General features: G+C 52.8%; 1 protein-coding gene across 1 annotated transcript in view; it reads right to left on the bottom strand.

Moving 5' to 3' along the window:
* Window positions 1-2,012: 2,012 nt before the first annotated feature.
* LOC102863647 (taste receptor cell protein 1-like) overlaps window positions 2,013-14,829 on the bottom strand; it is a 13,405-nt gene continuing 588 nt past the window's right edge. The window contains exons 2-14 of the mRNA XM_006888378.1: window positions 12,942-13,025; window positions 12,312-12,850; window positions 11,926-12,162; window positions 11,600-11,684; window positions 9,255-9,316; window positions 7,201-7,376; window positions 6,938-7,068; window positions 6,266-6,330; window positions 5,836-5,975; window positions 2,905-3,029; window positions 2,752-2,810; window positions 2,448-2,593; window positions 2,013-2,131 (exon numbers count right to left, since the gene is read on the bottom strand). Of these exons, the coding sequence (XP_006888440.1) occupies window positions 2,013-2,131; window positions 2,448-2,593; window positions 2,752-2,810; window positions 2,905-3,029; window positions 5,836-5,975; window positions 6,266-6,330; window positions 6,938-7,068; window positions 7,201-7,376; window positions 9,255-9,316; window positions 11,600-11,684; window positions 11,926-12,162; window positions 12,312-12,850; window positions 12,942-13,025 (1,968 nt within the window). The remainder of the gene's footprint in view (window positions 2,132-2,447; window positions 2,594-2,751; window positions 2,811-2,904; window positions 3,030-5,835; window positions 5,976-6,265; window positions 6,331-6,937; window positions 7,069-7,200; window positions 7,377-9,254; window positions 9,317-11,599; window positions 11,685-11,925; window positions 12,163-12,311; window positions 12,851-12,941; window positions 13,026-14,829) is intronic.

Raw genomic sequence — 14,829 nt, 5'->3', positions numbered from 1 at the left:
GGGAAGGATGGGATGGACAATCTCCCATGGGATCAACTGCCTCTGAAAATCCCCCAGAGGGTCAGCTATGGGTTGGATCCGACTTTATGGTATGCAACAACAGCATGTTACAGAGAGCCTGCGATGTAGTGCAAGATGTACCAGGCTACTAACCAAAAGGTTGGCAGTTTGAATCTACCATTCATTCATGGGAGAAAGATGGGCAATCATTTCCTGTAAAGATTTACAGCCTCCGAAGCCCGATAGAGGTTGTTATGAGTCAGAACCAGGAACAGTTTGGTTAACTAGTGCTTGAGGTCCCCAGATGGTGCAAGTGGTTAAGCATTCAGTTACGAACAGAAAGGTTGCCAGTTCAAATCTATGCAGAGGTACCTTGGACGAAAGCCTTGGCAGGCTGCTTCCAAACCATCACAGCGACTGGGGACCCCAAGGAGCACAATTCTACTCTAAGGTCACCATACATTAGAACCGTCTCAGAGAGAACTGACTGTTCAGTTTAACAAATGACCAGTTGTAAGCATGAAAAGAGAGAGGTGGTCACAATGTTAGGCAGTCTTCGGGCCTGGCCTGAGACTTCCATCTGTGCAGACACGTAGGTGTGTGGGCAGTAACCCTTGCCGGTGCCCCCAGTGACTGTTCCCCTCTGTGCTTCACGTGAGAGCCCTGTGTTCTCCTCCTTCCTCCCCAGGTGTGGCCTCTATCACTGATGGAGAAGGAAGTACCTGGGGCAGAGGAGAAGCAGAGACTACAGGAAACACACCTGGAACTAAATCCCCTCCTGCCATTCACTTTCTAGTTGTCAGTGCTGGCAGGCTCTCGGTCTGTGTCCCCATGGTCAAGTTCGCCTGACTAACTGGCATGGTGGATTGTTATGTGAGCATGGAAAGCACTTTGAACAGGGCCCGGCCCAACTGAGCACAGAAACAGTAGTAACAAGGGTTTTCCCAGACTTTATGCACCTTGGGGGCTAAAAGACGTGGGGTCAAAGTTCAGCCTGTCTTCCCAGATGGTTAACAAGCATTTTTTCCTCCTTTTCCCAATCTCTGTTCCAGACCCAAGAGTCCAGTCCTTGAATGTCCTGGCAGAATACATTTCTTCTTGCTGTGTGACCTTAGGTTAGTGTCTTACTCTCGCTGGTCTGGTCTCCTGGTAGAGTCAGGGTTACCAGAGTCCAAGATCCACTTCACAGAGTTGAGGCCCTGTCTACAAAAAGCTTGGGGGCAAGTGGGGTGGGGGATGGGTTCAGATTTGAGTTTCACTTGAGGAATCAGCAGTGGAGGGATCACCTCAGGGCAGAGAAAAGGGGATAAAATCCAAGAGTGAGGAACAATTGTCCAAGAGATGAAAGAAAACCTTCACTTGGGTCCTGCTTTGTCCCATCTCTTCTAGGGCCCAGGGCACCACTGACCAGGTCCTCTTGTGTTTGGGGAAGCAAGACCCCCTCCCCATTTCCCACTTCTCTATCCTCCAGCCATGTAGGAGCCCAAGTTCAGCCAATCTTCCCTCTCATTCTATTTTTTGGGGTAAAAGGAGGGTAGCTGGGGATTTGGGGGCCTGTTGAGAAGATTCTGCTCATCCACTTCTGGGTCACACCCCATGACAAAAGGGGTGATCCTTTCCACCAAACTGATTCCCTATTCCCCCAAAGCTCTGCCGTCATTTTCTACCTCGCAATATTTGCAAGAAGGCTTGACTTGGTGGGGGCCGCCCCGCATGCAAAGTCAGAGTGCCCCAGGTGGTCAGGGCAGCTGACAGTACCTACCACTCTGGAGAAGGTCCCCTTCACTAAGGAGCACTTCTCTGGGAGGGAGGCCTCAGACGCCCAGGGCAGAACACCCTGCAGCAGGCCCTTCTCTTCAGCACCTGGGGGCAGGCAAGCCCTTGATTGGAAACCCCCCAGCCCAGTAGGAGGCTGGTGACAATGGGCTCAGGAATGAGGAAGTGGTAAGGGACCTGCTGACACAGTAGTCTGACTTAGAAAGTCAGGACCCCAGGAAGGAGCCTCAGCCCAGCTAGATGCTCACCAGGATAAGGGCCAGTATGAAGAACAGAAGGTTCAGCACCAGGAGAGCCACAATATAGATGGGGATGGAGGTGCTGGGTTGAGCTGAGACTCCAGAGCTGGGGGTGACTAGACAGAGAGCAGGAAGACCATGGTTGAGGTGGGTCCCCATCCTCCCAAGGCCATAAGCCACAAATCAGGCCTCTAAGCAGACACAGCTAGGCTCACAGAAAACTCCCAGGCTCAGAAGGTGCTTCGGGAACAGAGCAGCCGAGCGAGCCAGGGCAACCTTGAGGGGCCTCCAGGAGGAGGCAGGGCCAGAGCTGGGACCTCAAGGGCAGTCAGCGGGGGCAAGGGTCCAGGAGAAAGGAGAGCAGGTTTCAGAAGCAGGGTGAGCCTAGCATCAAGGCAGCATGTGTGAGGGAGGAGGCAGAGAGCCACTGACCGAGGTCTGGGACGACCAGCTTCACTGAGAGGCCCTCGGCCTCCCGCAGGCTGAGCAGACCCTGGCGCACGCAGTCGTGCACGAGGGCCTCCGCCGGTGCAGCCCTGAAGAAGGTGGCACCCACTCTGGCAGTCAGCGGATCTAGCCTGGCAGGAGGATCACCAGGGGCCTCAGGGGCTGGGAAGCCTGGGGACACTAGTTGAGGTCACCTCCTCCAGCTTCCCATCCCAGAGACTGCCTCCCTTCCCCTCCCCAGAGTCCAGCCCTGTGCCTCCCTGGCGTCCCAGAACCACCGCAGACTCACTGGAACTCCTCCACCACCACTTGGCTCATGTTCTGCAGATGTCTGAGGGCGGCAGTCAGCTAGGGGTCAGGGAAGCATGGAGTGGTCACGGTGCTCCTGAGATTTAACCCGGCCACCCCTGAAGCTCCCTTCCCCTCCACCCCACCACTTCACCCCTCTCGTCAGCCGCTCCCGCAGCTGCTGCGACTCAGCGCTGGCTTTGTCCTTCAAGGCCTTGGTGAAAGGTTGGTCCAGGATCTGCAGCCGCAGTTCATACAGCACCAACTGGGCCTTTTCCCCTAGGATTGTAAGAGGGAAAAGTTGGCATCAACCTACCCTAGGCCTGCACCCCCAAACTTAACATTAGTTCTAATCCGGATGACCCACATGATTTAGTGTAGGGGCCAAATTGGCATCACTCCCTAAGAGTAGATTTTGCATTTTAAATGGCTGAAAAATATTTTTTTAAAGTATGTTTTGTGCAGAGAACTACCAGAAGTCCAGGCTGGATCGTGGTCCTAGGGATATTATAGCTGATGTTAGATGGATCTTAGCTGAAAGCAGGGAATACCAGAAGAATGTCTATCTGTGTTTCATTGATTATGCAAAGGCATTTAATGCGTGGATCATAACAAACTGTGGCTGACTCTGAGAAGAATGGGAATCCCAGAACACTTGATCGTTCTAATGTGAAACCTATACTTGGACCAGGAGGCAGTCATCAGAACAGAGGAAGGGAACACTGCATGGTTCAAAATTGGGAAGGGCATACGCCAGGGATGCATCCTGTCTCCATACCTTTTCAATCTATATGCAGAACAAATTATCCAGGAGGCTGGGCTCTATGAGGAGAAATGTGGGGTCAGGATTGGTGGACGATTTATCAACAATCTGCATTATGCAGATGACACAACCCTGCTTGCTGAAACTGAAGAGGACCTGAAGCACCTGCTGCAGAGGGTCAAGGACTGCAGTCTCCAATATGGATTGAGGCTCAATGTCAAGAAGACAAAGAATCTCACCACCATGCCAATTGGCAGCACCAGGATGGATGGTGAAGAGATTGAGATTGTTCACAGCTTTAGTTTGCTTGGCTCCACCGTCAACACTCTTGGCACCAATAGCCAGGAAATTAAAAGGCGTATTGCCATGGGAAAGTCTGCGGTTAGGGACCTCTTCAAAGTACTGAAGAGCAATGGTGTCTCTCTGGAGACTAAGGTGCGTCTGATACAGGCCATGGTCTTTGCAATCACTTGTTATGCATCAGAGAGTTGGACAATGACCAAGGAGAATAGAAGGAGAATTGATGCCTTTGAGTTGTGGTGCTGGAGAAGAGTATTGAGAGTACCATGGACTGCTAGGAAAACAAACAGATTCATCCTGGAGAGGGTTAAACTGGCCTGCTCCTTGGAGGCAAGGATTCTGAGGTTTCGTCTGACATACTTTGGACATGTTGTAAGGAGAGACCGGACCTTGGAGAAAGACATCATGCTTGGGAGGGTGGAGGGACGGCGCAGGAGGGGAAGGCCCTCTATGAGGTGGATTGATTCAGTGACTGGGATAATCAGGATGGGAGTGTCAGAGACAGTGCGATTGGCACAAGACAGAGCAGAGTTTAGGGCTGTTGTACATAGGGTTGCTATGGGTCGCAAGTGACTCGACGGCACATAACAACAACAACATGTCTTGTGTAAATTCTATGATATATTAATTGTGGTGCTCTGGTGGCCTCGCGGTAAGAAGCTGCGCTGCAGTCACAGAAACACGTGGTTTGAATCTACCAGCTGATCCATGAAAGGATGGACAGTGTCCACTCATGTGATTTTCTGCCTCTGAAAACCCGCTGGAGGGACAGCTCTGGGTCGGTTCTGACTCCCCAGCACACAACAACAACATAGTTCATTGGAATGTAGCTCACCTGTGCACACATTGTCTGTGTCAGCTCTGGGGCCACAAGGTCAGAGTCGAGCAGAGTCTCAGGTTTTTCCTTTCTGGTTCTTTACGGAAATGTTTACTAATTTCAGCTGTAAGGTGCTCGCTCGGAGAGCAGGTGATCCTGCTGACAATTAAACTTGCACAGTCTTGGTTTTGTCCCTGCTCTGTTGTGAGATTAATTGCTCCTGGGTGGTGGTGAAGGGTGACAGCAGGGGCTGGTGACCTGAGCAGTGGAGCCTTTGATGAGAGAATGAGCGGAAATTCTATTGTCTGCAGAAGAGACGTGGTCAGCCCTTGTGCTTTGAGAGTGAAAAGGGAAAGCTGCCCTTTAGGGGCTGGTTTCCTGGGGAAATGAAGAGGACAATGATTCTAGCCTGCAGAGAGGATGGTGGCCCAAAGTTTCAACTCTGGGCGTGTTGGGAGCCTGCTGGCTCCATCAGGAGAGTCCACCAGAGGGCAGCACTAACCCCTGGAGAGTTTACAGGGCCACGCTGAACCAATATGCAATGTGGAAGCTCCTCCAAACAGCTCCAGGCAAGGACAGCAGGAAGCAAAGGGGACCATTTGGACTCAGAACAGTCCGAACAAGGATGTTAGGAACTTATTCCCACACCCCCCCCCCCTTTTGGAGTTGCACAAACTTGTGTAATTCTTATCTTCTTGGGGCTTCCCAATTCAGAGACTGAGTCTGGCTTTCTGGACTAAGCTAAATGCCAGTCCCCTCTGGCTTGATGGGGCAGATCTTGTCACTTATGTGCGGGTCAAATGAAAGCCTGGGCAGTAAGAATGTGACTGGATTTGGCAAGCTCTGGTGGCTTACTGGCAAGAAGCTGCACTGCAATGCTAGAGGTTCACGGTTCAAATGCACCAGATGCTCTGCTGGAGAAGAAGGGACAATCTCCTCCTGTACCAGTCAGATGTGATTTGACACTACACACACACAAATTAAAAAAATGTGACTGGCCAATGGTGTGACTCTCAGCTCTCTTTCTCATTTCCATTCAGCTTCCCATGTAAGCCTCTATGCCTAGTTTCTCTCTGTGGCCCCAGCACAAAAGTATTTGTTGTCAAAATGGAATTGTGCCCATTTCCCAGATGGGAACATTGAGGCCTAGACAGTGTAATAAGCTGTTGACCTAAAGGCACACTAGGATCCCAGCCCTGACTCACCATTGGCCATGAGGCTGGATATCTGGAGGGTGGGGTCCAGCACATTCTGGGCTAGATAATCGGCCAGGCCTTGGTTGTGGGTTGGAACAGGAGCCGGGAACTTGTATTCGATGTGAACGTCCACCCACTGGTCTACATTACTATGGCAGGTACAGGAGGAGAGGGCTGGTTTCAGGTACTAACCAGCACGTTCCTAGAAAAGGCTTTGGCCCCCAAAGTTTGCACACCCTCAGATGCGTGAGGCTTCCCCCACCCCACTTCCTGGGCGAGAGCTTCATGTGGAACAAAGGCCTCCCCTGGGCAGTCCCAAATATATGTCTGCTTCATGCTGTAGCCTTGGGTAATAAATGGAGCCCCCTTTCTCCTGCTGGGCCACCCCACAGGGAGGAGCAGGGCAGGCTGGGAGGGCAGAAAGGAGAAACTGACCCACCTGAAGAGGAGCAGGGGCCTCTCCTGAGGGTGCACCTTGTAGAATTTTTCCACCACTGGTGTGACCTGCAGATAGCCCTGGAGGTCAGGCTGGGCAGGTTCTCCTGAGGCTCAGCATGGAGGGAAGGGGAAGGGAAAGGAGGGACTTCAGGATCAGTACTAAGGTGAGGCAATCCGGGTGTCTAGGGCTCAGTATTTAAGGAGGCACTCACCCTCAGGTGCTGTCCCCTCACTTGCACAACCCTGAAGGTGAGAACCACCTTAAATGTTGAGCCCTACATAGAGTATATCTGGATTCCTGCATTCAGAGAAGATTACAGATCCTGGCCTTTGCTCCCCTGGGACAGAAAACTTGCTGGGGCAATGCAGTGTCCTCCCTCAGAGGAGTCCTTATCAAGTTGGAACTGACCCATAACTGACCCTCTAGTGGTTGCATAGGCAGTTAATTGCATGGGAGGAGATTGTCCATCTTTCTCCCATGGAACAGCTGGTAGCCTTGAACCATGTGCCTTCGGGATTGCAGTGCAACTTCTTGCCACTAGGCCACCAGAGCTCCTCAACCTATAGGTTGATTTCTGCCCATGGAATGCCATTCACCCTGATTCCGAGTCCATCGGGTATCTGCGATCAAGGGGAGTGAGCATCCAGGCCTAAGAGGGACAGACCATCTCACCTGTTGGAGGGTCTGCTCTTCCAGCTGGACAAAAGGAGTTGAATCAGGCTCACTGAGCTGGGACAGGAAGGGCCGCATAACTGTGAAATGGATTCTGATTGTCTCCAGGGCCAAATGAGTCATATTTAATCCTGCAGAGTCAAGGTTGGGGTTCAGGAGGTATCAGAGACATCCCCAACCACCACGACCTGCTTCAGGGCAGGAGTGGACCTGTGGGCAGGCAGAGAGACCTTACGGTAAAGTGCAGAGAGTGGGCTCCTCACCATCAGAGGCCAGGCTGCCCTCAGCCACGGACAGCGTCCCCAGCATCTGCCTTGAAGCCTTCACCTTGCAGTACAGAGTCCAGAGGACTTGGCAGGATGTGGGGCTGGGGCTCTGGCCTCCAAACACAAGGGAGGCAGCCACAGCCACAGACTTGGACCTACGCACAGAGCTGGACCTGTGGACAAAGCTGTGTCCTCACCAAATGTCATAGATTGAATTGGTCCCCCAAAAAATACATGTGTGTAATGATTTAATATGGAAGCTTTGTAATGATTCCCCCATGATCTGATAAATAAAATAGTGGTAAAGGGTTAAAGGTGAAATTTAACACCCCTTCATCCCATCACTGTCCTAATCAAATAAGGGGAGTTGTGTAGAGTTAAAAATGGAGGCAAGCCCTGTACCAGTCAGATCTGATTTGATGATACATGTAAAAATACAATTAAAAAAAAGAATAAAATAAAAATCTATTAAAAAAAAATGAAGGCAAGCAAGCAAGCTACAAGTGGATGACCACAGCACCACCAAGAAGTAATCACCAAGTGGAGTGCGTCCCTTAGGACTTGGCCCTGCTCGGAAGATCCTGACACCAGGCAAGGCCAAGACACAGGCCTCTAAGGAACACCTGGCCTGCAGATACTGAGGAAACAAGGACCTTGCTCCAGAACCAAAAGTGAAGGCCTTCCCCTAGAGCCAGCTCCTGAACTTGGACTCCTAAACTACAAGAGGATACATTTTCACTTGTTAAAGCCATCTATTTGTGGTACTTATATTACAGCAGCACTAAACAACTAAGACACCAGAGGCCCTGCAGGCCTGAGGAAGCCATAGACTGCATGGTGGGAATGAAAAGGGCAAGTCAGTCATCACTCAGGGCCTCAGCTCCCTCCTTGGTGAAATGAAGGTCATGACCCTTTCCTAGAGGATTGTGTGAGGACTGAATGACACAGCTGGTAGGTAGTGCACAGAGAGGCTCTTGGTTAAAGTGAATTCCTGCAGACACCCAATAATCGGCTCTAATGGAGACACTGGAAGTGCTCCCCAGGCTAAGTATGGAGTAGGGGTTTCTCAGCCAGGCTGCAGCTGGTTGTTTCTGAAAGTCATCCTGGACTAGGACTACAAAAAATATCCTTGGCTGTATCACAAGGAGCAGGGGCTGTGGAGAGAGGGTGGTGATGGGCTGGGGGAATTCCTGCCAGCCCATGGGAGCTGGAAAAAGTGACTGCTGCTGGTGGCTGAAAGAGACTGAGGAGAAACACTTGGAAACAAATGGGCTCAAGATTCAAAATCACTTTCCTTTGCCTTCCCTCTTGTCTGCTTTGTGCTGTTTTATTTCCGTTTGAGGAGACAAAACTTCCCTGCTTAGCTCCAGATCAAGGAAGTCATAGAGGGAGATATCAGTTCCTTCAAAGGGATAGCTTTCTAACCAGTTGGGGACAAAGGCCTGACAAGATAGTGAGTACCTCATCACTGGGAGCACATCAGCATTTAAGTCTATGCACTTGGAAGGATTTGTCTATAGGACTCAGGGTCCACACTGAGCTCACAGTTCAAGTGGGGCTGCAGTGATTTGGACCTCAACCTTTCTCATGAAACCACAGGGCTTTCCACAACCCCCACCTACCCCCCCCACACACCCCAATCTCCTGTATCATCTTCTTCCCATAGAGATTTAGAGCCAGAAAGGAACCATCCAAGGATATTTGCATCATTTACATGTCATTTACATGTCCCTGTCCCCAAGGAAGGTGCCCAGCTGTTGTTACTACCCCTTCCTTCTCCACTGTCCTCAGACAATGCCTGGCACTCCTGGTCAAATCCTGCAGCCACAACAGAGACTCAGGGCAGGCACATGGTCACTGGAGGTCACACAGCACAGCTAGAGGTAGAACCAAACGTGGGCCACCTGCCTGTCATCCAGTACTCTTTCTGCCCTCTAGGTGCTCCTGGACATGATGGGGACAAGGCAGAGCTGGGTGGGCTGGACGAAAGCTCTCCGAGAGCAGAGTCTCTGGCAAGTCCCAGACCCTGGGCACCAACTGCGCTCACTCACCTCAAGACCAGGGCTTCGACACCCTCAAAGCTGGGGAAGGCATTGTGATAGACAGGTTCCAGCTGAAGAGGCAGAAGCAAGTAAGGGCCTCATAAAGCGCCCCAGCACTCTTTTCAATATAGTCCTTCCTACCCTGACACCCCCACCCCCCGCAGCCCACCACCTGCCTCATCCACCCTCCATTGACTGGCCTGGCCCTTGAGTGCAGCTCCATGCATGCCTTTCTCCACTCAGCAGCCAGAGACCACCTGCCAGTCACTGCTGAACGAAGAGCAGGAGCGAGTGTGCTTTCCCATTGGCCAGGGAAAGGCAACCTTGCAGACCTCCTCCGTTTCCCTTCTCTGCCCTGCTCACTCAGAAATCTCTCTCCAGTTGCTGTTTTGTTCTGAATCCCATAGGGAGCTCTGGTGGTCTGGTGTGTGAGGAGGTGCTCAGCCAACCCCTAAGGCAGGTGGTTCAAATCCATCATTGGCTCTATGGGGGGAGAATGGACACCCTCTTCCTATGCTATTTATAGCCTCTGAAAAACCGCTGGACGGTCAGCTACCGGTGGGTTCTCACTCCATGGCAATGAGTTTGACTTTTTGACGTCCTCTCACAACCACCATCTGAGTCTAGACTTGAACCATTTTCACCTAAATGGTGGCCTGTTCCTTCTACCTGGTCTTCCTTACCCCCACCCCCCGCAGTCTACCCTACACACAGCCCCACTCACTTTTGCCCCTGGGCCTCCTCCAACCCCCTTTCCATCTCAGGCCCTTGCATATACTTCTCCCTTTACCTAGAAAGCTCCTCCCTCCTGCCTGGCTCCTCCTTCCTCTCCTTTGTCCCCGTGCCCCTTTCTCTGAGTAAACCTCCAAGTTTCCGCCTACAGTCTACATTCAGTCCTTATTCCATCCCCTCTGTATGTCTTCTTTTCCCTTTGCTTGATCTGCCTGTCTCCTCCTTCAGACTGCAGGCTCCCTGAGGGCAGGAACTTCGCTCATTTTTGCTCCCTGTAGGATACCAAAGAGCCCCAGTGATGCTGTGGTTTAGTCATTCAATCACAGGCCAGTGGTCCGGATCCTCCAGCTGCACTTTGGGAGAGAGAGATGAGGCCATCTGCTTCTGTAAATATTTACAGTCTCATCAGCCCTGTGGGGCAGCTCCTCTGTCCTCCAGGATCACTAAGAGTTGGAACTGACTTAGTGGTAGTGGTTTGGGATTTGTTGGTACCAGAGCACTTAGCACAAGCCTTGTACTTGTATAGTTGGAAAGCAATTGGGAGGGAAGAATGAATGAACAAATGGACAGACTCAGGTGGTGTGCTCACGGGGTGTGCTGGCCAGAGCCTCTCTTCTGCTAAGTTTTGGTGGCAGGAAGTCTGCCTGCTGCCACATTTTGCCAGGAGGTGAAGGCTTGTTGGTCCCTAGCAATGCTTTGTACAGAGAAAAACACCACCCAGTCACATATCAAGAATCTCCTCTTGGACCCTGGGGGACAAGGGCTTCACCCTCCGAAGCCTTTCTTCTCCACATGCACTCCCCAGATAGATTTCTTCCTGGCTTCTTCCTTCTGGCTGGAAGCTTGAGAGGCCACTGAGAAGCCAGTCACCATTGAGTTGACCCCACCCCTGGCAGACCCACTTGTGTCAGAGATGACTGTGCTCCAAAGGGTTTTTTCAATGGTGGATTTTTCAGAATTGCCAAGTCTTTCTTCCGAGGTGCCTCTAGGCACTAAAACATCTAGTGTTTAAGTTAGCAGCTGAACTGTTATTCATACTACCCAGGAACTCTTCTCAAGGGGCTGGGGGTCAATCTCCTAGGCACCGTCTCTCAGGTAGAAGCATTGAATGGTTGCTTCTGCCTCTGTTCCTCCCTTCCACACTCAGGAGACTTGAAGACTTGGCCTCCGCTGGACTCAGCTGCCCTCAGGGAGCTAATGATCTAAGGGGCTGTGATTGCAGAAAGCTCATTGCTACTGAGTCAGAACTGACTCAGTTGACCCTCCAGTGGGTTTTCAGAGCTTGTATGGAAGGAGATGGTCCATCTTGCTTCTGCATCTGCTGATGGATTTGGACTGCCGGAGTTCAAACCTTTAGATTAGCAGTATAACTCTCTATGGACGGCACCACCAGAGGTCCCTTATGGTAGGCATCCCCAGGACAGAGCAAAAGACAACTGGCTGGCCGGGGGAGGCTGACTCTGCAGGGGCAGGGGCTGAGTCATCAGGGAAGTCCTCAGCCCCCCAAGTGGCCCAAGGTGAAGAACAGCATACACAAAGCACAGAAACGTGACAGGGCCTGGGGTGCTCAGAAAGGAGTAAGTGTATATATTGGGGTCAGTAGTGTCCACCAACCACCTCACCTGGTCTCGGACCTTCTTACTCAGCAGCTGGTACTTCCGGGAGGTGGGATCCATGAGCGCAGCTGAGAAGGCCTCTCCGGTGATTCTGAAATCCAGGGAGTGGAACACATGATGGGGTCCAGGGGAGGAAGATGCTGAGACCTGGGGTGAGATGGCCTGTCCAGGGCCAGCACCCCTAAGAATAGAGGACTTTGGTTCCCACAAGGAACTAGCATTAGCGGGGGCAGAGGCAAGGCTGAGGATGACAGCTGTGGGGACTGGGCGGGGAGGGAGCACTGGCCTTGCCTGGACTGTCCCCTGAGAGGCAGCTGGCTCTGTTATCAGGCCTTGGGATGGTGGCGCTGAAGGTGATTGTGGTGGCCACAGGGAAGGTGATGGGAACCGTAGCAAAGATGGAGATGAGGGTGATGAAGAGGAGGATGGAGCTGACGTCAGTGACGACATCAGTGAGGAAGGTGGTGACAGTCTTGGTAGTGACAAGGGCGGAAACGGTATGTGAGAGGAGAATGAAGAAGCTGGTGTGAGGGGGGACAGCAATGATGAAGGCAGTGACGGGTGTGGTGCTGGAGATGGGGAGGAGAGCGGGGGTAAGGACAGTGGCAGTGACGGTGACGATAGTGATGACATGTCTGAAGATGGTGCTGTTGAGGGAAATGTAGGTGTTAAAACACCACTAGGCCCAGGCCCGGCCACAGAGGATGCTGGCTGGGACCCGGGGCTTCCATGGGCTTCCATGGAGGATGCTGGCTGGGATTCGGGGCTTCCATGGGCTTCCACGGAGGACACTGGCTGGGACCTGGGGCTTCCATGGGCTTCCACGGAGGACACTGGCTGGGACCTGGGGCTTCCATGGGCTTCCACGGAGGACACTGGCTGGGATTCGGGGGTTCCATGGGCTTCCACGGAGGACACTGGCTGGGATTCGGGGCTTCTATGGGCTTCCACGGAGGACACTGGCTGGGATTCGGGGCTTCCATGGGCTTCCACGGAGGACACTGGCTGGGATTCGGGGCTTCCATGGGCTTCTACAGAGGACACTGGCTGGGAACTGGAAGTCCTGGAAGCTCTCACAGAGGACACTGGCTGAGACTTGGGGGTTCCATGGGCTTCCACAGGGGACACTGGCTGGGAACTGGGGGTCCCCAGGGTTTCCACAAAGAATGATGGCTGGGACTTGGGGGTCCTGTGTGCTTCCACAGAGGAAGCTGGCTGGGACTCAGGGATCCTGTAAGCTTCTACAGAGGACGCTGGCTGGGACCCGGGGGTCCAGTGGGTTTTCACAGAGGATGCTGGCTGGGACCTTGGGGTCCTATGAGTCTCTACAGAGGATGCTGGCTGGGACCTGGGGGTCCTTTGAGTCCCCACAGAGGATGCTGGCTGGGACCCGGGGGTCCTGTGAGTCCCCACGGAGGATGCTGGCTGGGACCTGGGGGTCCAGTGGGTTTTCACAGAGGACACTGGCTGGGACCCGAGGGTCCTGTGAGCCTCCACAGAGGATGCTGGCTGGGACCCGGGCGTCCTGTGAGCTTTAGTCCTGGCATGTGCTGTTGTTGCTGGTACAGATGTAGCTCTGCCTGAAGCCCCAGGAGTCCCCAAAAGGACAAGTTTGTTCGAGATGGGGTTCAAGATTAGGGAAAGGATTCTGAGTTTGTGGTCCTTAGATGCCTCTGAGGGAAGCCTTCCTGCCCACGCAGGGGAGGCTGGGGCTTCAGTAGCCCACACCGCCACCGAGTTCACTGATCCAAGGTCTCTCTTGCTCCCTCCTTGCCCAGAAGATGCATCGGCAGCCGAGGAAGACCAGGTGGGATTTTTTAGAGGCCGAATGAACAAGGCAGAGGTCGAGACCACCAGGTAAGCTGCAAACCAGAAAAGGCCTGTTCTTCCAGCTGCCTTGGGGGTAAGATCACCCCATGGCCCCTCAGACAGGTGCCTGCCCCTCCCTGCCCTTTCTGCTGCCTTCTTGACTGGGAAACCTGAGGAGAATCAAGCTCTGGCGCCAAACCACTGAACTACCCTCAGGAAAGTCATCTTCTATCTGTTGTTAGCCCACCGGAGATGCGAGCTATCCCATCCTGCCTCCTAGGAAGAATGCTGGGAGAATTAAGGGTCACAACTCAGCGATCCTCCTCTCCCCCTCCCATCCACTGGAGAGTCCATCCCCACAGACAGCCTCCTCAGCCTGGAGAGTTCCCAGGACAATGCTGTCCCCAAGCCTGCAGCCCTGGATCCTCTGGTTAGATGGCTTTCCTCAAGGAAGCTAGTATATGTTGCTGGGCTCTCCATAATAGAACAAAGTGATTAGCGTAGCATATTTCAGAACACACAATGCTTTTGAGGGCAGGACTGGAGTGCACACGCGTGCATGCGTGTGTGTGTGTGTGTGTGGTGTATGACTATCTAGAATTATGTAGATACCACATATACATACTGTATGCATTGAGCCCCCTGGGGTACCTGTTCTATGCCAGGTGCATCTAGTGGGCAAAACTGAAGGGCAGTGACTGTCCTCACAAAGCCAAGGACCAAGGCACTGAAGTGGGAATCCCTCCCCTGCCTGAGGACTCACAGGAAGCTAAGAGAAGCCAGACCTGCTGTGTTTATCATGAGGGAAGGATGACCCTGGACAGGGTCCCCAGGTCAACTTGACCCATATTGCCTCCTTACCAGCCAAGAGACTCCCAGCAGCCAGAAAACACTGCTTGCCCATCCTGAAGGTTCCTGCTCGGGCTTCCAAGGCAGACTTGAAGATGTCTTAGCTCCTCCTTTGAGAAACGACTCATTGACTGTGAGTGACTTTAGCTGACCGCCTCCAGCTTCTCCCTGAGAGTCAAAGCCCGGCCCGCTCAGCACATTTCTGCCTCTGCAGCTCACGTGCAAGCCCCATCTGCCCTGACTTGCCAAGTGGCCGCCAGCAAAGCTCCTCCCTGGTGGTTCCAGACATTGTGAACGGGGATGTTATGTGTCTGGCCTGCAGCTCTGGAGGTTATGGTCCTCATTGAGGAAGAGGTAAAAGGACTGTTTAGTCCTCAAGTCTTCACTGAGGTGGTGCTATGCTCCCAGTGATAAAGGTGAGAGTGTGTGTGGGGGTGCTGATGATGGGGTGGGAGTGTAGGCCCTGGTGGTGGTGATAGTGGGGTGGGGGTGTGAGCACTGCTGGTGGTGATGGTGGTGGTGGGAGTGTGTGTGGTGGTGGAGTGTGTGTGGTGGTGGTGGTGATGGTGGAGTGGGGG

This window comes from Elephantulus edwardii, unplaced genomic scaffold (assembly GCF_000299155.1).
Source record: "Elephantulus edwardii isolate Elephantulus edwardi_28Jun2011 unplaced genomic scaffold, EleEdw1.0 scaffold00066, whole genome shotgun sequence".
Lineage (NCBI taxonomy): Eukaryota > Metazoa > Chordata > Mammalia > Macroscelidea > Macroscelididae > Elephantulus > Elephantulus edwardii.
The sequence above is the reverse complement of the archived record's forward strand: the minus strand, read 5'-3'. Positions and strand labels throughout refer to the sequence as shown.